This window comes from Sparus aurata, chromosome 1 (assembly GCF_900880675.1).
Source record: "Sparus aurata chromosome 1, fSpaAur1.1, whole genome shotgun sequence".
In the NCBI taxonomy this organism is placed as follows: Eukaryota; Metazoa; Chordata; class Actinopteri; order Spariformes; family Sparidae; genus Sparus; species Sparus aurata.
Window position 1 is genome coordinate 33,108,037 of NC_044187.1, and position 23,681 is coordinate 33,131,717.

The 23,681-nt window shown below is 41.8% G+C and overlaps 1 protein-coding gene across 2 annotated transcripts; it reads right to left on the reverse strand.

Moving 5' to 3' along the window:
* Nucleotides 1-1,618: 1,618 nt before the first annotated feature.
* Nucleotides 1,619-21,357, reverse strand: LOC115582508 (high affinity choline transporter 1-like). 2 transcript variants are annotated; one of them, XM_030418482.1, is made up of 9 exons: nt 21,024-21,357; nt 15,198-15,406; nt 14,920-15,033; nt 12,214-12,369; nt 8,507-8,655; nt 6,712-6,855; nt 6,012-6,165; nt 5,598-5,815; nt 1,619-4,935 (listed from the first exon to the last, which is right to left on the reverse strand). In XM_030418482.1, the coding sequence occupies exons 2-9, from the start codon at nt 15,379-15,381 to the stop codon at nt 4,393-4,395; spliced, it is 1,662 nt and encodes a 553-aa protein (XP_030274342.1). In that variant the 5' UTR covers nt 15,382-15,406; nt 21,024-21,357; the 3' UTR covers nt 1,619-4,392. The 2 variants fall into 2 exon arrangements, with proteins under 2 accessions (XP_030274342.1, XP_030274350.1); XM_030418490.1 differs by lacking the exon at nt 21,024-21,357 and adding an exon at nt 15,989-18,491.
* Nucleotides 21,358-23,681: the final 2,324 nt, after the last annotated feature.

Genomic DNA, 23,681 nt, shown 5'->3' on the forward strand with positions numbered 1-23,681 from the left:
CAGGTATTGTGCAAATGCCAGTTTCAGTGCCTCGCAGCAATGTTAACTGTCAACATTTTTGCACAGCCAAACTAAACAAACTTGCATAGTAGGTGAGCTGTATAGCTTCAAATGTTTGTGCGGAATGGTCCCGGTGCAGGGGGTCACGTGTAAGAGTCGGAGGCAGGCAAGTGCTGGCAGGAAACTGTCAGCTGTAGACCATTAGCAACATGTGCAGAAGTTACCAAATTGTTTTGGAACAGTTTGGGTTCCCAGTCAGCTACAACGGTAATGAAGAGAGGGCTGTGGACTGTGAGTGAGGATGGTGCACAGTGTGCAGTACATAATATTTGGGTGACTTGAAAGTTTAAGCCAAGGAGCTCAAGCCACAAATTGCATTTGTTATTAATCTAATTTGTATTTGCAACAAAAGAAAAAAAAAGCATTTTAATTTTATAACCTATTGTGACCTTGTGACCACATAGTTGTCAAGTTTTTTTTTTTGGAAACAGTAAAACATACTGTTCTTCGTCCAGACGGGCATTTTAACACAAATCCAGTAATGACCTCGGTGCATAATGCTAACACACCTGAAAACCTGTCTCATATGATCAGTCACTGGGCTGATCTAGTAGTTACAGAAATGGACTTTACTTGCTTCCTTACTTTAACTTTTACTACGGGTACCAGGGCTGCTAAAGGTAGACCTAGGTTTGGCCCTTAACTCCTTCAACATTTTTCAGTGTATTCACTCCATTCAAACACAGAATATTCATCTCAATTGGGAATCAATCAAGTCTATTTTTCTTATTGATATCATTCATAATTTCAGAGATATTTGATATTTTTCTGCCATGTTTTCCCATTCAAGCAGATTACGGAATCTTCAGAACTTGCCTTCTCTAGTTCTAAGTGCTGTATCGTAGGCAGCTGGGCTTGTTTCAGTTTCTTGTAGACGTTTCACCTCTCATCCAAGAGGCTTCTTCAGTTCTAACCGGAGGGGAGTTGGCAGGCTTTTAAACTCTGTGTGACATGTGTTCTCAAAGACTCTGTAAGGACACATCCACACAGTCAGTTAGTTAGAACTGAAGAAGCCTCTTGGATGAGACAGGAAACTGAAACAAGTCCAGCTGCCTACGATACCGTGCTTCGTATTGACCATCATGCCGATGAAAAGACAGGTGAAGTTCCACAGTCCACAAAACATTTCTGGAGTTTTACAGCAAAACAGCATTGCAGCATTCTAGTAAACAACTGAAGGGAATTGGGACTTGTTTTAAAACGTTAAAGAACAACCAGAAAACAAAACATAACATGTTTTGCGGACTATGAAACGTCACCTGACTTTCACAGTGGCGAGGAGTTAATGACAGAATTCTAATTTTGGGGTGAACTTATCCTTTAAGGCATTTTTTGTACTACTTTTAAGATCATTGTGGGTTTTTTTTTGTTTGTTTTTTTCATTCTAGCCTTGTATTCTGTCTTTATTGCCTGCACGCTTGGAGCAGCTCACCCACCATTAATCAGTAAAGTCCGTCCTACTGCAATGGAAAAAAAATCTTCCTCTCAAACACATGTCTTGGAAGGCTGTCGCGTGTTTCATGATCCACTAAGGTGATTTAAACAGCAGAGACAATCATTTGCTTTCAACCTTTATTCTGACAGAACATCACCCCATGGGGATTTACATTAATTGATTACAAAGTAGGGCCTTGCCAAGAGGCAAGAGAGAACAGCCTTCACAAAAGTTCAGTATACAAACAACACAGTTTCTGACAACCAACATGCATAATAGTATAAAACCAAATACGTATTAGGGGGAAATATAACACAAAAAGAAGTTTCCAGTACTTTCATAGATAATGTTTGACTAACCCCGCATGAAAAACAAAACATTTCTCCTCAGAAATGACAAAATTGCACAGATGACCGCTGTGAAATGAGTATTTATTCTACATGGCCACTTCTCATTTCCTGTTCAAAACCACTGCTGACACAAGTGAACAGATATTTGAATGTGTGAAGGTGAAATTACATTTCATGTTCTGCAAAACTGAAGGTGAATTTATTTTACTTTAAATGTTGCCAACGTGAAAATACACATTCGCCTTTTTCGTCTAAAACTCAACGCTTTTTGGTAAAAAATAATAAGTGTAAATATACAAATCATGATTAGAACTGTACAGTACAAGAGTATAATACAGGTAGAAATCACAATCACTATATAAAAAGATGGATGCATTGTGTCCTGCATGTGTCTTGTTTTGGAGACACAGTTTGTTTTGTGCGACCATTCTTTGGAAAATAACATTCATACAGTATGCTTCAGACGGAAGTTAGAATTAGAGTTTTGCGTACTTAAAGTCAACAATACCGGCTAATGAGGTATTCAGATGCTTTAGTATACACCCATTTTGTGATGACCAGCAAATGACCACCGTCTGCGGAGTAAAACCATTTTCCAGTGATATTGTATGATAGAGGAAGGCAGGAATCTCTGTGCACAACAAACTACTATGTAGGCTCAGTACAACAATACATACATTAAAAAACAAGAGGATTATTAAACTGTTTTCTAATAAAATTGTATTATTAAAGAAAGTAAAAACTTAAATGCAAATCGTCAGAATCAAAGTGATCCCACTGTAAACTACAGCTTTGCCGACAGTATTTAACAAAAACAAAACTATACAGTAAAAAGTCACTGAAAGGCACAAATCTCACACTGACGGACGGAGAAGAAAAACGAGGGATATGTCTGGCGTTCTTTCTCTCCGTGCAGTTGTAGAAAACTGCTACATTCAGTGAAATGTAATGTGAGTAGATTGCAGCAGAGGGGAATGGGCTTACATTAACTGCGGCATGCTGGGAGATCGAGATCTGCAGTTTTGTCTCTTCCTGCTGCTGTTCACGACGTAAAATAGTCCTTAGGACAAAAATATCGTGTAAAATGGTGCTCGTGTCACCTCCGTCCAAGTACTCTTGGCTGCCGCTTGTGATTTTCAATATTGCTTGCACGGCAAAGTCGCCACTGGAAACGAAAGTCACCCATAGCTGGGTGGATTCAGACTTTGTCACAGTGAAGTAAAAGAAAACAGTCTTAAACTTGCCGGTCTACAGGGCAGTACGGGCTGTATGGGGGATCTATGAAAACTTACATCATGCAAGTATGAATCTCTACATCTTAGATATGTGGACTACTGCAGATAGGAAATGAATGATAAATACACAGCGAAGCAGTTTGGTGATCACAAAACAGAGCATTCTGTCATTTCAAAATATAATTGCACTTGTGTATAATCAATGATTGTATATGGAAGTAATAACCTAGACGACCAAAATTGATTATCTAAAAATCCACCCACAAGCCAAGAGGAAACTGAATCGTCGCTGTATCACAAAGCTTGAGGCAACAAATCGACTAGAGAAGGAAATGATGAGATCAGAGTCAACAAACAAGTTAAACGATTAAAATGTCTTTACAAATGCGTCACGGAACAGTGCAGAGCGTGCACTTGTTCTTTGAGCGGCATTTCTGTGTTCTAGGTGTGAATGAGAGCCCATCATGCTGCGCATAGCTGCTGATCATGGACAGAGGTTCACACTGAGAGAGAAGCCCAGTGCGCTCTTTGTACAGTACGAGACACACCCGGGTTGAGTTGATTTAACGATGATTCGGTAAAGGATAAAGCACATGGCTTGTTGCATTCCTGTTTTCTGTGAAGCTATGTGACGCAAGTCTCATGCACTCACTCTCACAAACAGCACAATCCAATGAGTAATTACAAATTGTGAACTTGTAAACATTTTTCATTATTCTGTTGGATTGGTTGTTTCTTTGGGATTAGGTCCAGAGTCTTTTTGCCATAAAGTTCAATTTGTGTCTGTCAAAAAGAAATCTTAAGGCGGTATCTCAGTTACTCAAAATGTCTAAAAATACAAGTCTGATCTTTGTTGATAAGTACTGAATGAATGAGAGATATAAGTTATACACATTTAATGAATTTGAATGGCTTTGACGGTAGAAACCTCGTTCTTTGTATGGACTGCTTCTATTTCAGTGACGTGTGATGTTACAATGCAGCTGGATCTCTGGCATTTTATCCTGGGCCTTTATGTATGTAAACATATTTAATTATATGCTATGCTGGATAATGGCTTGTGTGCTAGTCTACTTTTACAGTATTCTTTGGTGAAGACAACTGATGAAGGACGGTGTCAGAGAGCTCAGATATGCCCTCTGCTTATATAAATGTCATCGCCGCAGATTCACTGTGATACTGAACACAATCTGTATATAAAGTCCAGCCTTTGCCGTTGTTCCCCACTGTGAACTCCTGCTTGGCAGACGAACAAACATGTCCGCCTCCAGCCTGTGCCCATCTTCTCTCTCTCCGTCTTCCCCGAGCCTCTTTAGCAGCTGGTGGTGTCCAGTAGCTGTTTGGCCGCGGCGCCTTCCTCGTTGTCCGAGTTGGTCCTCTTGTCACTTTCGGCTTTGGGTGTCGGTCTCTGCGTGCGTTTGACTTTGAACACATCCCATCGCTCAGACAGCAGACCCTTGTTGAAAATGATGGATGCCAGCCAGGAGAAGAGCAGAATGGATAAGAGCGAAATGATCATGATGGTGGTGCGGAATGGGAAGAACTGAGTGAGCTTTCCCTCCGCGTCCAGCCGGCAGCCAGGGAACTTGATGACTGGCGCGAGGCCGATGAGCGGCTCGCCGCTCAGGACCCTCATGATGATCCCCATCAAGTAGCCCACGGAGGCTCCATAGCCATTGGACACCTTGAAGAAGAGGATGCAAACCAGCTGAGGGAACATGATGGTGTAGGACATGTCAACTCCCACAAGCCAGAAGACCAGGACGCTGCTGTCCAGGAAAGTGAGGGCAGTGCCAGCCATACCCACCACCACCACTGAGATACGGATCACCCACTGCATCTCACGGTCCGATGCCTGAGGGAGTGGAGAGAATGACAACAAGAACCACAAAGCGAGTTAATTTTACACCTACAATGTGAGAAACTAAGAGCATCTGTTGCACACACAGTGCCAGCACTATACAGTGAGGCGGCTCATTATATGGAACATTCCCTTGGGGTGAAATTATGAAATAGATCATTGTTACAAGAGAGCGACATCATAAACAAGATTCATTCTAAAAGAGTGGGCATATTGTACAACATGTACAGTATTGTAAAGTCAATAGCTACTTTGTTGCTGCCTGCAGCTGATACTGTCAGAGTACAATATAGTGACAGAGTCTCTGAGCTGTCTGTGTCCTGCGGCGAGGTTTTTTTTACGAGGATGCTCGGCAAATTATTACTTTTGATTAAATCAGATTTAAGATCCTGAAAGAGAGCTGACGACATTGCATTTATTCGATCTAAGTGCTGACGCTTCATTCAGACAGAATAAGGCGCTGCAGCAATCAGCCGCATGGTTGTGCAGCACCTTGGAAAACGAGAGACAGACACACCATACCACAGGAAAACAGCTGGAAAAAGCTGCTTTGAATCTTTTAGACTGTACTTCACTGTGTCTTCAGTTACTGCCCATATCAATTGAAATTGTCTCTGGATGTACACACCATTCGTATGTTCCTTCGAAATTCTCACCTGCTTCCTGATAATGTTCTTATAGATATTTGAGGAAAACAACGAGGCCGAGGACAGAAGAGCTGAGTCCATGGAGGACATGACGGCAGCAGCCACAGCTCCGATGCCAATGACAGAGATGTAGGTGGGTGTGAGGTACTGCAGAGCAATGGGCAGGATGGAGCCGGCCTGGTCGCGCTCATAAGGTGTGGGCAATCCATAGCTGGTTGAGTTCCAGTCTGGAAAGAACAGGTGAATATTTGGATGAAGACGAACGTTGGAGAACTCAGGGAACTCTGATGAACAGAACTTTACTCAGTGAAACGATACAAAAAAGTATAAATTCAGATCTAAATGCACAATCCCAAGACCAGCTCCCACACGAAGCACGAGAAAGCTGACTTAAGAATTACACGCTGCAAAATACGTTTGTACCTGTTGACGCAGCTACAGCCCCGATGAGCACAGAGGGGATACCCAGCACCAGGCAGAAGGCTGAGGAGGCGAAGCAGGTCACTTGAGCCTGGCTGTAAGATGAGGCGGACAGGATTCGTTGGTAGAACGCCTGGTAGGCCAAGCCGCCCAGAGCCTGGAATAAACACACAGCTCAGATCAGTCATGACTGGAATCAGTCAGGACAGGACGAGGAGAAGCAATCCCCTCATGACCTGGCCGTTGTTATTAAATTAAACTCCTGCGATGGCAGAGGTTGTGTAAGCACGAGGGGTGCAACGATACGTTTATTTGTCCCAGGCTGTTCAGAACAGGGTGTTTTAGTATGCACCTTTCTCGGAAGGCTGTGCCCAAACAATTACAGTCAAATAAGTCTATTTATGTCCACTCCACTCATGTGTCAAACGGGAATTGGACAGTGTGAGTTTTACCCGTAAAAGTCCTGGCAGTGCACCAGTTGTTGTCTACCAGCAATAGCAAGCTGGCTTTGCCCTGTTAGTGGAGCTCATGTGGTGTTGATGCTTCAGTGTATGGGTTCATTACGGTACCTACCACAAATGTAATGAACGTGGCCCTAAAACTGTGTGTACTGTTACACCCTTGTAAATACTGCAGAGGCTGTGTAATACACAACATTTAGAGCCGACTCTGTGTGCATAACGATCTCGTCCACTCCACTCACCAGCAGCATGAAGTCGTCAAACCACTTGCCGGCCTCATCAAGCTCCACCTTGCCAACCCAGGGAGCCTGGAAGGTCTCGTTGTAGGCAGTTAGTGAGATGTCCAAAGAGTGAGGGTTTGTCATCATGAAGGGAACACACACCCACTGTATACACAAACACAAGAACACAGCTAATCTGATAATGGGCCCGGTGGGAGAAGTTTTCAGTCAGTCACAGCAAATTAAGGAATCTGAAACTCAAGCTGGAGTTAAAGCTCCGGTTTCTGAGCAGTATTCAGCGCGCATTATTAGCTCCACATCATGGTGAGCTCATTTGTCCAGAATAACCCGTATTTTGTTGACAAAATCATCTTACCACGAGGTTCATTTGGTAACACATCACACATCAGCTGCTGAAGTCTAATCAGTTTTCATGCAAAATCATGGATTTGAGAAGCATTCCACGACCACAAGGCCAAACTGCTGCTAATGAAGATCATGTGAAATTATTAAAAGCTCTGGAACAGCTTATAAATCAGCCTTATGGTGATGGTTAGCTTGTCAGTTACTTTATCTAAGTTTTAAGGGACAATCTGTAGTTTGAATTGAGTTGACTCAGTCAATAATTAAGTAAAATCAACAACAGAATGTGAAGAAAAGGTAGTTTTGACATCACAATGTCTATGTATTGTTTTGCAGAGATATCTACTGAAATTAGCATGCTAACCAGCTAGCCCCTATGTAATCCTGTGTTAGCTATCTAAACACTTATACTCCCCTGGTCCCTGAGCTACCAGTGCAAATTGCTAGCTGCATTAATAACTGAGTTAACAAGCTAACGGCAGCTACACCCTGCTGAAAAAAACAGTATAGACCAGCATGATTTCTATGCCTAGCTGATAGACCTGTATTGGGCTGACAGCCAACGTCACTCCTCCTCATACTCAGCAATATGAAATAAGTTGTAGACACATCCCATCACCAGCATACCAGCACCACAACACAACTTATGCTGGTATGGCTGGTTTTTCCAGCAGGGCAGCCAGCAGCAGTTAGTGTTATTCCGTTGATGTGCTTCCACCCATTTGTTTTAAGTTTGAATTTGAAAGCTGGCCAAATTTTTACATATTGCACCTTTAAAATAAATGTTTTAGCGTATGCAGGAGTCAACCGTACATCCTCCTGGATAAACTATGTATATTTTCATTCCTGTAAGCACACAACCTAACAATTCTACCTTTTTTAAATATATATATTTATGTAACTTTTTACTGAGTAAAATGATTCACATTCCTGAGAATGCAAAGCCAGGGGAAGTAAACAACACAGTACACGTAAAAAAAATTAAAAAGAGAGCTGTTGTGTATGTTCCTGGCTGGCTGCAGTGTTAGCGGTTAGCTTGTGTATTAAAGTAGTTGCAAACGAGGTCTAAAAGTTGTTACCAAGTTTCTTGAAGCACATGTTTTGCTCGGATTTATCTGCTCACTTGGTTGGAAGCCATTTTGAGCACTGAGTCAGGGAAACTTCATACAGACTTCATATTTGTCAAATAAGCTAATGAAATTAGGAGGCTACATGCTTTAATTTAGAAGGTAATTTAATCAGCTAGCATAGCTGGCACTTTTGCTTGACTCTATATTGAAATCTAATCCTGCTGTATACTTTCATCCACTCGATGCAATTGAGTGAGTAATCTGATAGGACTCATGAATGATGTCCATCATTTAATAGAAGAATAGAGCCAGAGCTCTAAAGTTTCCCAACCCAAATATTCAAAATGGCGGCTGTGTGAATGGGTCAATAGATAGTTACGCACCAGACTGATAAAGATGAGGATGAGCTGGATGACATCTGTGTAGGCCACAGAGTAGAGCCCTCCCAGCAGTGTGTAGATTATGGCCACCACTGAGGAGATGATGATGGAGTAGACGTAGGACAGGTCCAGGATCACACTCATAGTTCCACCTGGAACAAGACAACAGAGTGATGAGCATCAGAGGACTGACAGAGTCAGAGTCTACAGCAAGTTTTCTACAGGCATCATACAAGTGTCAGTTACTACAGGTACATGCCACTGCTTACTCTAGTTTAAATGTTTTATTAGCTTCTCAGTCTCTCTTTTGAATGTTTTCTTTCTCTCACACAGACACTCACATATGCATGCATCCACTCTTTCTCAAGATTTACCAAGTAGCTAGGCAATGGCATCATCTTGTTATACTAGTCATACAGCTTAATGCAGTATTTAGTATAGAGTAAAAAGTGTACTTGGACAAACAGAAAACATAAAAAAAGCATGACATTACACTTATCGTCATCTAATTCCAGAATAAAGTTATCATTAAACATGGGTGGCTTTGGTTTAAACCTTTGAAAAGCATCCAAGAGCTTATATAAAGCAACAAGCCAACGTAAAAGTGATAATGATAAACTTATGACAAACTAAACATAAATACAGAAGCAGCCTATTGATTGTGACACCAACATGTTCCCTTTTCACCCTCTTTGGATGAATTATCACCCTTTTAATAAAGAAATAAATCAAGAAGGTAAAGAGAAGTGTCTTCAAGTAGTGAAACAAATGTTTGAAGTGAGAAAAAAAAACAATATCAGTAAATGTAAACAAGTGAACAATAAAAAGAATAAATCTTGTTACTCAAACAAGGCAAGCAAAACGTCACTACCTTCACCGTCTCTTCTGCCACATTGCCAGGGTCCACCCAGCCGCAGCCTGCAGCCACACCACAACAATGCCCTTAAACAGAGAAGTGTCAGATCGGCACCATCGATCGCCACTCACCACCCCGCTGACCTCTCACCCCCTACCGACCCCGCCACCCACCACCCTGTGTCAACTTTCTGTCTGCCCTTCTTGACTGTTTGAGTTTGAGCTTCCACGCCACGTATTCAACATTTTTGAAATCTGATCCGTTACCCCGGAAGCTTTCTGTCACCTTTTTTTCCCCAGCTATAATTTTTTCTATATATATATATATATATATATATATATATATATATATATATATAGATATATATATATATATAGATATATATATATATATATATATATATATATGTATATATATATATATATATATATATATATATATATATATACACACATATACATATACATACATATATATATACATATATATATATATATATACACACATGTACATGGACATATATATATATATATATATATAGATATATAGATATAGTATTCTCTTTTGTCTGCACCTGTCACTTCAGAGAACAAAATAGTAGGAGAAAGTCATTAATCACCTGCTCACACTTGGCACAAACATGCATCTCGTTACATAACCTCTAAATACAGGAGGGAAAACATTTAGAGGTGGTCAGTGACGCACATGAATACAAGACCACAATGAACCGAACAACAAACAAGTTATCAGTATGTTTCCTCACTTTTCGCATTTAAGTCAGATTTATTAATGTTACTTAGGTTTTTTTTGTCATGTAACAGTTATACAAGAAGCTTTGCTTGTTTTTCGGAGGTTTGTAGTTCCTTTTAACCGAGATGTTATCAGGGAAGCAATCTCCGATCACAAGTGGTAAGTCGAGATGCATTCTGTTGCCATGTGTGAACTGAAATCCATCTCAACTACATCTAAACCTGATCTGTCATGGATACACATCCAGATCCAACAGGGCCTTGTAGTTGTTGTTTGTCCTATAACTTCTTATGGTCGGGCATGACACAACATAATTCCTGTATTGTTAACAATCTTAGCCTTTTTTCTAACTGACTAATTTATGTGTTTTGTTTTGTGCTGAGCTGTGCAGCTCCTGTAGGTGCTAAGTTTAGGGAGGGGGAAAGGTGAAATGACATTCAGGGGCCCCTGGGACGTACTGGGCACTACTGGGGATGGACAGAGGGAAAGAGCCGCCAAAATACCGCTGTGTTGTTTTTAGATCCTTGTCCTACTTTCAAAACCCATACATGTGCGAGTGAGCAGACACACACACACACACACAGACAAACACCCTTCGCAACCTTACATCCTGTACCCGACTCCTTCCTGGTAGAATTTTGACCATGACTGTGTGCAGCTAACTCACAGCACATGGAAGGAGTGTTTTTTGAAAAGGTGAATCCTTTCTGGCACTGAAACACTCACACTTGCACACACTCGCTCAAGCAGACCATGAAGCTCAGTTTATACTACACATACACACACATAAACAGTCTCCCAGCAACAACACCCCTGTAGGTCAAATACTCAGCGCACTCTCTCTCTCGCTCTCTCTCTCGAGTGTCAAGTTTTAATGCGTGTGTGTGTATGTGTGTGCATGTGATACCAAACGCACATTAGGGATGTATTCTTGACTGTTCCAGAAACAACGACAGGAGGGTTTTACTGAGGAGTGAGGGGTCCCCTGATTCTATATTGGTTTAAAAGGTTTGGACAGAAACGTCTCAGGAACATTCCTGCCTGGCGACCAGTCCTTTTGTGGAGCGTCAGCACAGCATGCACTCCTACCTGGTGACACTCAATGGATTTCACGGATTTCCCCAAAGTCAAAAGAAATTATAATTCAGCATGTAACATTAACCTCTTTCAGTCATTACTGCCTTGGCACAAACAACAGAGATCTGGTTTTTATAATTGATCACCTTTCACAATCAACAGGCTGCTCGATGTTTAACCCCCTAACACTGGAAAAGAAAACAGTGTTAAAAACACACTCAAGGAAACATTATGCTGCACACACACTCACACACACTCTCTTTCTCTTCACGCACATTTACACTGAAGAGCACATACACACTTGCATCCACTATCAAAGTGCCCGCACTCTCTCTCACTAACACACACACACACACACACACACACACACACACACACACACACACACGCATGTGCACACACACACACACACACACACACACACACACACACAATTAAACTCACAGGTTAAAGAAACAATGGTATTCATAGTGTCAATTGTAGTAGCTACTACAGAATGTATATGTGGTTGAAGATTCGTCCCTTGGCTTTTATATGTAATGGTCAGTTATTACTTTAGGTAGCTGTTAGCAGGACATGCTAATTGCTCTTTTAAAAAAAAAGGTTTAAAAAACCCTTTATATAGAGAGTCTCTCTTTGACGTCACCACATAGACTACGCTTTCACATTTGTATAAATCCAAAGTTTGACTGTCCAGCCATGCCAATTATGTTTGCTAGGCAATGGTTGGATAATAGCTAATAGCGAATAGTGTGAAAATGGTCAGAAAGTGTTAGCTTATAAAGTTGTAGTTTGTGTTGTTATGATTTCCCTTTAATTATTTTCACCTGCTTTCTTGCAGTAGTCGACAGCGCTGATGCAGCTGAGTTGGTGCCAAAAAAGTGCTGACAATCAACAACCGGCTGTCTTTGTAATCTAGAGATTGTGCACATTGTGTACCCAGATCTGTAGGAGCTTGCGTGATTAGACAAGTATGGGTGGGCACACATTATAGTGCCAAACACTTTGATAGTGTTATGTTACTCACCCAGGCTGACGAGTGTGCGTGCCACCCACAGGACATCAGCAACCAGTGCTGGGAAGATCAGCGCACTGCTCAGAACATTCCCATACTTCTGTTGGAAGGGGTCCATCATGGTCACATACCTGTTCTCTCTCATGGGCTTGGCAAAGAAAAAGCCACCTGGAGCAGGAGGGAAGGGATTGGGATCAGATCAGAACCTCAACCTGGAAATGATTAAGTCATTAATTGGAAAACGTGGCTATATTTCTTTCATTCGGAAACCCCAAGTGAGAAGGAAAGGAAGAAGAGGAAGAGGGTGAGTGAGAAAGAAGAAGTGCGTGTGAACAAAACGAAAAACAAGTGTTCCCTCCAGATAACACAATACACACATTCAGCTGAAGTCATGTGCTCACTTTGCCAACAATGGACACGAACAGAGCGGGGAATGTTATATTTCCTGATGAGGGACTTTGGTGTTTCCAGTTCCCATTACTCTCACATCATGCAGGATATTGTGACATCGTGAGCTCATAATTTCACCTGTTGCAAATGTTTACAGACGGACCACTGAGTTGGTCAGTTTGGTGAATTCAGGACTAGGCAATCACAGTCTCTGGCTGAACCCTTTGCACCTGTTCCGTCAAGTTACAATCCTGAACTGATTTCTCATGGACCTATTTTTAACATGAGTGACACTTTTACTGGTGCGTGGAGTCAGATGTGGCTTGGGGGTGTGGAAGCTACCTTACTGGTCAACAACGTATAAGTTTGAGACTGAAGTCTGTGAAGCTCATTTTGATTTTGTATTTAATACAGCTTCAGCCGGGCAGCTAAAATAACCTTGAATAACTGTCAACACTTAACAGCCCTGGGTCACCCCTGTTGCCATAAGAGCTCCTATACTGAACTGAATGCACCTAATGCACTGGACAGAACTCAGAAGTGCAAACTTTTCACATCATATATGTGTGTATATGTGTATATGTGTGTATATATATATATAAATATATATATATTTTTTTTTTTACCGCACATTTTCTGACATTAATGTGTTTCCTCTCAGTGTGCATTGTTGCCATGATTAATGGTTCCTGTTGCACTGCCTGGAACTGAGCTACCACGCTGTACCATGCTGTTAAAAAAAATGTTGTATCCTGTTATGATGAAAGAATTAATCCTACAGGTGCTTGTTTCATAAAATAATTAAATTCTTGTAAAGCAAAGGACATTATTGCTACACTTACTACACTACACAAGATTTCAGAAAAAAAAAACACCTCAGTCTGTATTTAAGTGAGGCTTTCCAGTGTCTGAATGCTACTGGCTTGTGTGGCAAGTTTATCTTCCTGTCAACAGTTATTTTTTTCTGTTTTTACTGGTGTTCACTTCAGGTCCTGAATACAAGATCACTTAACGTGGGGACAAGCTGCTCAAATATGTAATGTTGTCTCTCTCATACGTGTCTACACTGTAAACCCAGATTTTGATTCAACTCAAAGAGATTGAGTTCATATTACTTAAATGTGTCTAATTTATTGACATTACTTGTTAATTCTGATTAAGCTGAACTTTTTTCATGTCCTTTGTTATTGTTATTTTGTTTTTAAGTCCAATCAGTAATTTCTACTTTTTTTCAAATATTTTATTATATCTTTTCATGGGGACAACACCATAGAAATGGAAGTAACTTAAAGTAGTCTATATATCTATCAGATATATATCTGTATATCAAAGTTTCATTTCTATAGTGTTGTCCTCTGAAAAGATATAATAAGATATTTGCAAAAATGTGAAGAGTGTACTCACTTTCATGATATACTAAAACTTAGCTAGTTATAAACAAGCTAGCAAGGTATGTAGCCAGCTAACTCTGCACCACACCCTCTTTGATAAGGTCTTTTGATTTTTTTCAACAGGTACTTCTGAACTTAGGTAAGACAGATCTGAAACCTATTATTATTATTAGTAGTACATTCAACTTGAATGTTCTATTCCATTCCATTATGGGCTCAAGTACATTGAACATAGTCCACTTATGTTAGCACTTATTCAACTAATGCTTCATTACTTTAAAATTATAAGGCAAGTTACCTTGGTTTTTTTAAAGTAGATTCTACTTATCCGGGTTTACAGTGTATCTAAAGGAGACCTGTTATGCTTTTTAGTTTTTTCCTTTCCTTCAGTGTGTTATGCGTTCCTGTGCATGTACACTTTCTTAAGTTAAAGGTTAAAGAGGTCAAAGAAACAGGAGCTAAAACAGTGTTTGGGACAGAGGGGGAATACAGTGCTGGACAGTAACCGACGTGTATTAAAGCATGTAAACCTGTTCTATTAATAACCCAAAAGATAATATAATGGTAAACCTGATAATGAGTGTGTGTTAGAACGAAAGCTTTGAGCTTATTTTCCCCTGGTAGGGGCAGTGCTACAGTGCATGTCAACTCGCCATCTGAGAGAAGAGTCTGAGTGTATTGATACTGCAAAGTGGAAACAGTTTTGAGTATTCAGAATGGAAATGCATCAATATTTTTAATATTTTTGACAACACTTTTTTATATTTTGAAATGCTTAAATGAGAGGATTACATGCGCCAGTGGATTGATTTGATCAGCACCGGATTGTGTACTTCCTCTTGATAAAAAAATAAAGAAAATACTTTGAGGACAGAGGAGGTGGGAGTCGGGGTTTATGGTTCAGGGTCTAAAGCTTGGGGTCCGTGGTGTGACTCACCTAAGAAGAAGGTCAGGACATAGGGCACAGGCATAAGAGCCCACACTGCGCCTAGTGTTGGGTTGTACGTTGCCTCAGCTATCCCGAGGATGAAGCCTCCACCCACCCATGTAGCTGCGGGGAGATAAACACATATTCACATGAGAAACATGATGCGGAGCCCAGTTTAGCTTGTGCATTCCACTGATCTCTCCAAGCTAAACAACGCTACATGTCTGTTATCACTTGTGGTCTTTTTCAAGAACACATATGTACACGCAACAGAAGGACTGCTTTACCGGTGAGAGTGAAGATGCCGACAAGAAGGTTGATGTTGCGTCCTGCCAGTAGTGTTATCTCCATGCCGTCTCCGTTGCACTTCTTCTCCTCCTTCTTGGAGCGCATAGACGCCCAGATGCCCGTGCCCAAGATCACCAGGTAGAATCCGGCCATCACCACCAGACCCGGCACATTGAGAGCCATTCTGAATTATGTCTGTTTGCCTTTCCTGTTGAGAGACAGAATAAAGGACCATCACAATTGTAGGTGCTAACGGCTGGAAAATGACATATGCAAATGCTGTTTGCAATAGTTCAAAATGCAGAATCACATATCAGCACAATCTCCTTTACTTTTTGTGCAAAGAATATTTGTAGAACTGCAGGACAAGAGGGATGGGGAGGCAGGTTTGCACAAATTGTAAGTGTCATCTAAGGTGGCTCTCACAGACATAAAGGTATTCATCATGCGCAGAAAGCTATAAGCGCAAATTATAAAAAAAAAATAATGGATAGAAAACAGTAGCATGTATTCAAATCAATGAACAGAGGAGGGTGAGAGGGGTGGAAGAGGAACTGTATATGTCTTCTTCAAGAAAGTGAAGTGAATAAAGAAAAGGCTGCAGTGGAAAGAACAAAAATAAAAGAAAGGAGCAGCAGCAGCATCTCGGATGACCTGTCTCTGCTTGCTTGGCAGACAGGGGAGATGGGGTGAGGAGAAGAGCTGGAGTGGAGGGGCGAGGAAGAAAAAAAGAGGGCAAAGGTGTGAAGAATGGAAGGATGAAGAGTCGGAGAGGCGAAAGGGGTCTCACCATAATACTTGGCAGCACTGACAAAGATGGCGGACAGATGTTGTCCCCCGTCCTCAGTGGTTGGGCCGCCTTAGTTTCGACCCCAAACATCGGGAAGCTAACACAACTCAGAGCCACGTTAGTGCGTACACATGTGTGTGTCTATGTGTGTGTGGTTACTGTGAGTTTGCATTGGGTGGACGGGTTTCTAAAAAAAGGATTAAAAGTTGAGAAAAGCCTTTGACTGCGTGTTAATCTTTAACTGCTGGTTTGCACCTACTTGCATCCACTCTCCACATTTACAAGGCTACGATTGACTATATGGACTGTATGTGTCAACTGTGTTATTGCTGTCAAGGAAAAGTGATTGACTCAAGACAAGTTTTCCATCTCAAATACCACAGTAGGGCAGTTTCTTCGAGAAATGTTTTCTTTATTATAGACAGAAACTCATTTATCTTAAACAAAGCCTTCATTGTCATGGTGAAAAAAAACAGACAGGACGCCTGCTGAATGGAGTGAAAAACACATGTTATAAAAAAAAAAAAAGCTTTGGCTCGACTCATAAAACTCGAGGAAGAAAGAATTTATGTATATCCACTTGGGAGAATAGGAAGAGGAAAAAGGGAAGTATGTACGAAAGGAATGGTCTGAAAAATACAGGCAGGAGGCAAATGTGTTTTTATGTGTGTGTTTGTGTGCCTGTGTTTTTATGTGAAGGCATGGAGGAGGGATGGCTGAGGGGCTTGAGGAGGTGGCTCTGCGCCAAAGTCAACAGAAGCCTGTACGGCTCACTCGTTTATCTGTGTTCTGTATGTGCGCGTGTGTTTATGTACATTGTGCAGCCTTAACATACCAGACATTGCCGTTAAAGCTGCATTTTTAATGTGAGACGATAGGACTGATATCTTGTGGCACAGGCCATATGGGTTGAGAAAAAACAAAGAACTGCATTCCGCAACACCGTATAGCAGGTTGTCCTGCAGTATATAGGGGAACAATGAGAGAGAAAAAAAACAACATAGTAGTGGAAATAACCTCGACTACAATGATCTGATGGCAGGTACAGGTGGGTTTTAAATGCAGTGAACACATCAAATACGCTCCGTTATTATGGCTGATGTGACATACATGAATGTGTTTGCATCATGCAGTTTTTTTCTGCAGCAGTGTTGAAGCTATATTAAGTTGATTCCCAGTGGGATTGGAAGTACTCACCTCCAAGAAGAGGCTACTCCACCAGCAGTGGAGTGGACTAACCAGTCCTTCCTCCTTCTGGAGGGATTGACTAACTGCCGCTGTCAGATAGGGTGGGAACATCTAGCAGAGCCATATTCAAGATCAATAAATTACTAAAGCTACACTACTTAAAATGTCTTTAAAGACGGCTTCTGTAATGCTTGAGAAAAAACCTCAGTAACAATAGAGAAACAAGTCAGGGCTCAGTTTGCCTGAATTTTGTGTGGCCAAATAAATCAAACTTAAGTCACTTTTGCAGCCAAAACTGTAATCATCGTGTTTTGGCATCATGATCATTTTACCAGAATAGAACCAGACAAAGGCAAACACAAGAAGCTTGAAACACTATTTGATACACAAGATAAAAGGATAAAACAATTCAAATAAATGTGGTTTCTTCAATGTTTATTCCCACCCATGCCGCTCAAGCAACATGGTTTTCAAAGAAGGCACACACAAAACAACTTTAATCAGCCCGATCATTTTCAGAAATACGCAACCAATTATAAGAATCAGCATCAGGTTTCAATAAATGTCGCCTTGGAAATGTGCCTACTCAGCACCTGGTAACTTTCCATCACACTTCCTGCACAGCCTCAAGTGTGAATAGAACGCAGGCACATTCACTGAGACAGCACTCACAAGGGTGGGGCGGACATGTCTGAATGCATATTTGTAATAAATTCTTAGAAAATAATTTATTACAAATGCATCTTCTGAGACAACAGGAGTTGATCTTTGTGGTACAAACCAAAAGAAAAAAAAAAATCACCCTCAGAAAACCCCCTCGACACAAATACCACAAACAAGTACAAAAAAAATCCCATTCATGGCTACCCTGAAGTCCCTCTTACGTTTGACTTTTTTAATGTCATGTTAATGTCTAACAGGATGATCCTACTAAGACTGAAAGCATGGGAGTAAAATGAGGCAGCTTGATAAGAACTGCTATATAACTAAACTATACTTCTATTAGCTCAGGTACTGCGCAGGTGTCAGCAGTCAAAGTCATTCAAACAAGTGCATCTAATATCATTTGGATTTGACCCATGTTGCTTATCGACTCCAGTCGGTTCCTATTAATTCCTGGCTCAGACTCTTGGTGCTTTCGATTAATCTAGAAATATCTGTGTGATGTAACATTAAAGGGATAGTTCATGTTTTTTGAAGTGGGGTCATATAAAGTACATATCTATAGTAGATCTGTTCCCTACTGTAATCACCGATCAGCGCAGCTTTACATCTCCGTCAGACCATAGAACCTCCGTATCCCTACGCAGTCGCAACTGCGTAGGGATACGGAGGTTCTACGGTTGAGAAAATGTAGTGCCAAAAGAAAGGCCGGTCTGACGGCGATGTAAAGTGGTGTGAATTTTCTCTATAGAATGTACACTTGAACTTATATAGATTATTTTAGGTGAGCATGGTTTTAGGTGGTTAAATTAGCTTTTTCTCTGGACCCCGGTCACTGCAGTACAAAGCTGAGCCTCTGGGCTAGAGCGGCTCTCTGCTTCTCCACACTGAGGCTGCGCTGATCGGCAGATTGACTATAGATATGTACTTTATATGACCCCACTTCAAAAAACACGAACTATACCTTTAAGTCTGTGGTGAGCAGCTACTTTGTATATTATGTATCGAAACTTTTGGCAGCAGTCTGACAGCAGACGTCAGCAAGCAAACCTGGCAGCCCGGCTGTGGATTACAATAATGTGTTCATGTTTCTTTCACATGGCAGTTTAGATGATTATGAAACCTTTCGCATGCACCTCTGACTTAAAAGTGGCGTTTGAACGTCAGTATTTTACTTATGTTGGGGAAGATTTGAATGTTCCAGTCAGTTCTTCAAGGTTCCTTTTCAATTTGACACGTGGAATGATTGTTCTTAATCAGCAGCGTTACATGATATACTAATACTGAAAAACTTTTTAAACCCTGTTCATGTTTAAGCAGTCTCAAAGACCTGAGTATAAAGGGCCACTTCCCAGCACCCAGCTCTGTGAGATCGCTCCCATAGTGCAATGATGCTTGAATAGATCTAAAGCTGACAGTAGCTGCAGGTTTGACACCACCTGTTGATATTTGAAGACTTTCTGTCAGGGACTGAATGTAACCTTTGGCTGTGAGAAAGCGGGCGCGGTATCTTTGGACATGAGTGCTCTCTCTGTCCATGTGGTATTCTCTTTCATACAAGTGCAGAGGTGTGTCTTCGCACTGGCGCTGCTACAACACTCTTTCTACGAACCCCCCGCCCCCCTTCCGCTCTCACACACACACACGCTCTCACACACCCCCTCATCTCCATGCCTCTCAGTACTTTTCCGTTCATACCGACTTCACTGACAACTGTTTGTTTGCCGCCTGCCTCTTCTCCATCCCGACGCCCTGCAATCTAGCGACGAGGGGAGTGTTGATGTCATCACCTGCAGGTAGCACGGACTTGAGTTTAACTGCTTAACTGTATGTGTGAGCTGCACACTCACACATACTTTAGGACTTAAGGTAGACCTGGCTACACTCCAGACATGATCTTGCTGTCTTTCACTGAGATCCTGAAAAAAGAAAAGAAAAAAAAACCTGGCTGCCTCATCTGCTTCTTTGTTAAAGTCTTAATGTGGATGATTGGACTTTTGCGCCCCGCAACACTTAAGAAATTAAGTCAACGGAACGCTGAACATATCTGCAGAACAACAACCAGGACGACAGCAAATTAAGAGATGGCAGTCTGTACACAACGCATTAGTTACTGCTGCTAGGAGAGTTTTGAGAGGTGCAGAACTCAGAACATTGTTCAACATGTTGGCCAAGTTTGTACCTACAGTATCTGCATATCTGAAGCTATGCCAAAATGTTGTATGTCGCTACAAAGTTCAGTTAACATCATCATGACTTGATTTCTGCGTGAGTGGCCACAAGTTTTGGATAATAGACAGCAAAAAAGATTGACTTTCACCATTTCTAAATCTGAAGGGGCAACAAATAATTCTGTCAAAGTGCACGAGATAGACATCAACGGCAAATCACTTTGAGGACAAATTAATGCTTATCTCTTTGAAGAGCTGCTGCGAGGCTGTGATGAAGAGTTGTCAAGGTGAAGCCGGGTGAGACAGAAGACCAAAAGCGTTTTTATTGCACGTAGTGTGGACTGCCAGGAAATCACAACAACAAATGCTGTGCACATTTTTATCACTGCGAGCCGACAAATTACAAAACTACATATCTGCTGTGAGGAACATACAAAATCCTTATTGGACAATCGCTCACTGCATTGTGAATATCATTTAGTCATACAATGTTACCATAAGGCTTAATAGAAACTGATTTGTCATTTCCACACTCTTTTTTCTTCAACGTAAAATCTAATCATTATAATGCAATTAAAGGATGTTTTCATTGGTCCAATCATAATATATTTAAACTTCCGTCTGTCAGTTGTCTCAGCCACTGCTGCTTCTCTGTTCTCAGACCACGTGCATTGGAAAATTACAGCTTATCAACCCCACTGGTAGGGAGAATACAGAAAACAAAGATAGGCAGCTGTAGTCACAAAAGATAAACCAAAAGTGGCCATGTGGCTCAACAGCAGTACCCCTCAGTGCTATTTCTAGGACATGTGTGCCCTCTCACTTAGTGTCCCAGATTGACCAACCTTAACACAGCACTCTCACAGAATAAACACACACAATATAAATGCAAACACACAGAAACACTTCTGCACTTTTAAGCATAAGATGAATATCAATTCAAAAACATGACAACAAAGAAAAAACTAAGCACAGGAGATGCAGGGGAGCATAGTCAATGATTGAATACATACCTAGGGTTAACAGTACGTATCAGTTCTGAGTGATGATGTGAAGAGGCAATAGAGGCTATTCAGAACAGGCCAGGTGATAAATTCAGTCCAGGAGGAGAGAGATGCATGCGACACTCATCCAGTGTTTGGGAGTGAAAGAGACTGCCAAGAGATGAATGGCAAGACAAATAAAACAACCGGTTGGTCTTCAGTCAAACTTGAAACCAAAAGGGCCAAAGAGTCTCTTTCAAAAGTGTTTTTTAAAAAGTCTTTGACAAAGTGCAGAGGTAGAGGAGTCAGAGTTGATTCAATGCTAACGAAGCACGTGAAATGAGGAAGGATGGAACTCTCTAGAATCAGCACTGAGCTGTAGCCTGGTTTTTAAAGCTCAAAGGGTGGGAGGGGTCTGGTAGGATACATGTGAGCGGGCACCCGGCACTGGTGCCACCTGCTGGGGGAATGTGTCAGTAGGGATGTCTGCAGCCAATTAGCTGCGTGCAGAATGTGGGGCACATCCAGTCCCTGTTTAGCCGTGGTGTACATCAGGAGGACTGACTGTGGGGTGGTGCTGGCAACTCCAGCTGCTCGTGATCAGCTCATCAACATCTCCTTTCTCTCTCTAACGCTGCCTCTCTCTAACTCAAACATCTTATTCTTTTCCCTTTTTCCTCTTTAGCTTCCTTACCCCTTTTTAAATTTGTGTCCTTTTCGAGGCTGCGCCCATCAAAACTCTTTTTTCTCTTCTTACTCCTACTCAACAGCTATCAGGACTCACCCTACCTCTCTGTGTCACACGTACCGCGCAGGGCTTCACAGTGACGGTACAGCCAGGATGACGGATGCCGCCAGGATCCTTCCATGCCTGCAATGCACGGAGAAAACTATGACCCTGTTTTTCTGTCTCTTCAGTTCTGTGAGTGTGTACTCGTGAGGGTGCGCACTACTGACTCCTTGCCCAGGACTTTCACAAAGCTCTCCTTGTTCTGTCCATATGGTTTAGTGTGTCAAGCATTTAGTGGGACATGGGAAGAGCCAGGCAGAAAGTATGGGGCAGCAGTGAAGAAACAGAGTTTGGTAAAAACAGACAGAGAAATAAAAGTGTTGTGCTTATGTTTGCAGAGGAGCTCCCTTCTTGATTTAAAAAGATTCATTTTAAACACTAGGATGTCCTTGATCTATGGACTACAATAAGGGTGTCTTTGTATAAGCCAGGTGAAGCCACATACCAGATATTTGTCCACACGGCCTCGTGCCAAATACTTTCAGACAGGTTTCACATATTCTCACACTGGTGGGGAAGACCGAGCCATTTCACATTCAAGAAATCGGACATATGTGTGAATTCTTGCCTCCGCCTAACGTAGCAGAGCAACAAGACAGCAACGTTCTCAGGGCAGCTCAAGTCAAATACATAAGCCTTGGTAGCAGGAATAGATAGCAATTAAATGACAACAAAACAACAACTAACAAGAGAAACAAAAAGTCACAGAAACATTTACGTAGAACATCTACACCGATCAGCCACAACATTCATATTGTGCAGGTTCCCACTGTGCAGCCAAAGCAGCTCTGACCTGTCAAGGCCTGGTCATAGGACCTCTAGGCAGCATTGACCTCCTGGAGGGGGGGGCGGGGTCAAGTGACATCCATATGAATGGCAGGGCCCAAGGTTTCTAGGCAGAACATTGCATTGTAACAAGAGGATCGATGATGATAATGTTGTGGCTGATCGGTGTATCTATACATCTATTAAGTGGTCGTCTTCAAGTGAATTCCCTTATCGCCGTCCTGTCTGCCACCAGTAAGCTCCATGATGACTGGGAAGTCCCAGAATGTTTGATGTGTAAATTGGCAAATAGCCAATTTCAGACCTAAAGCTTTAAGAGATAAAGAGACAGACCTGACACCATGGTGGTGCATGTTAAGGGAAATTCTCCTCTTTGAGGTAGAGACTTGCTAATTCTCCGAAGAATTTTAGACTCAGCGTGATGAATCAGATCACTTTAATACATGCAGCATGGAGAGAAGACCCGACGTTTCCTCCCCAGTCTATCAAATGTTTCTGACTTGAATACAGTGGTTACAAACTTTATGACGGTTGTAAATTTCTCCTTCCCAAAACAATGACCACCTGGTGTGTTTTTTGACACTGCCTTTCCCAGGGCAGTGACCATTTGCTGTTTTATTGGAATTGCCCCTCCTGTGACTTTCTGACCTCTTCACAAAAGGTGAAAGGGAATCTCCCCTCCTCTCACACCCTGATGTATGTTCTCTACCATACATTGATTACAGAATTCAAAACTATCCCATTTCTCCCAATGTTCAGACCAAATCCGGCGGCGCAGCGAAACACGTCAGGCTTTCACAGCGTTGTGGGAGTGTCACTGTGTGGTCTGTGTGTGTATGACTTGTTGGGAATCCCCTCTGACCAAACTGCTTCGTTGCTACGCTACGGGCATGCTGGACGTACTAGTGATTGTTTGTCCTCATCGACATATCAGAAGTAATAGTAAACAACCAGGATGCGAGGCAGGTCATTACTGTGTGTTCTAAACCGGGGCACAAGACGCACATAATGCAACACAGAGACATCAGCCTCTCACCTGTGTTCATGTCTCTGATACAGTACCTTAAACATGCCGGTCCTACAGTGATCGTCAGCATTCATGGATGTGGTGT

Excerpts from the sequence above, each read along its gene's own strand:
- LOC115582508 (XM_030418482.1), bottom strand. The coding sequence starts at position 15,381 with ATGGCTCTCAATGTGCCGGGTCTGGTGGTGATGGCCGGATTCTACCTG. Across the intron at positions 8,656-12,213 it reads ACGCACACTCGTCAGCCTGG|GTGGAACTATGAGTGTGATC; the intron begins GTGAGTAACATA and ends GTCTTGTTCCAG. Across the intron at positions 6,166-6,711 it reads TTGACGACTTCATGCTGCTG|GCTCTGGGCGGCTTGGCCTA; the intron begins GTGAGTGGAGTG and ends TGTTTATTCCAG.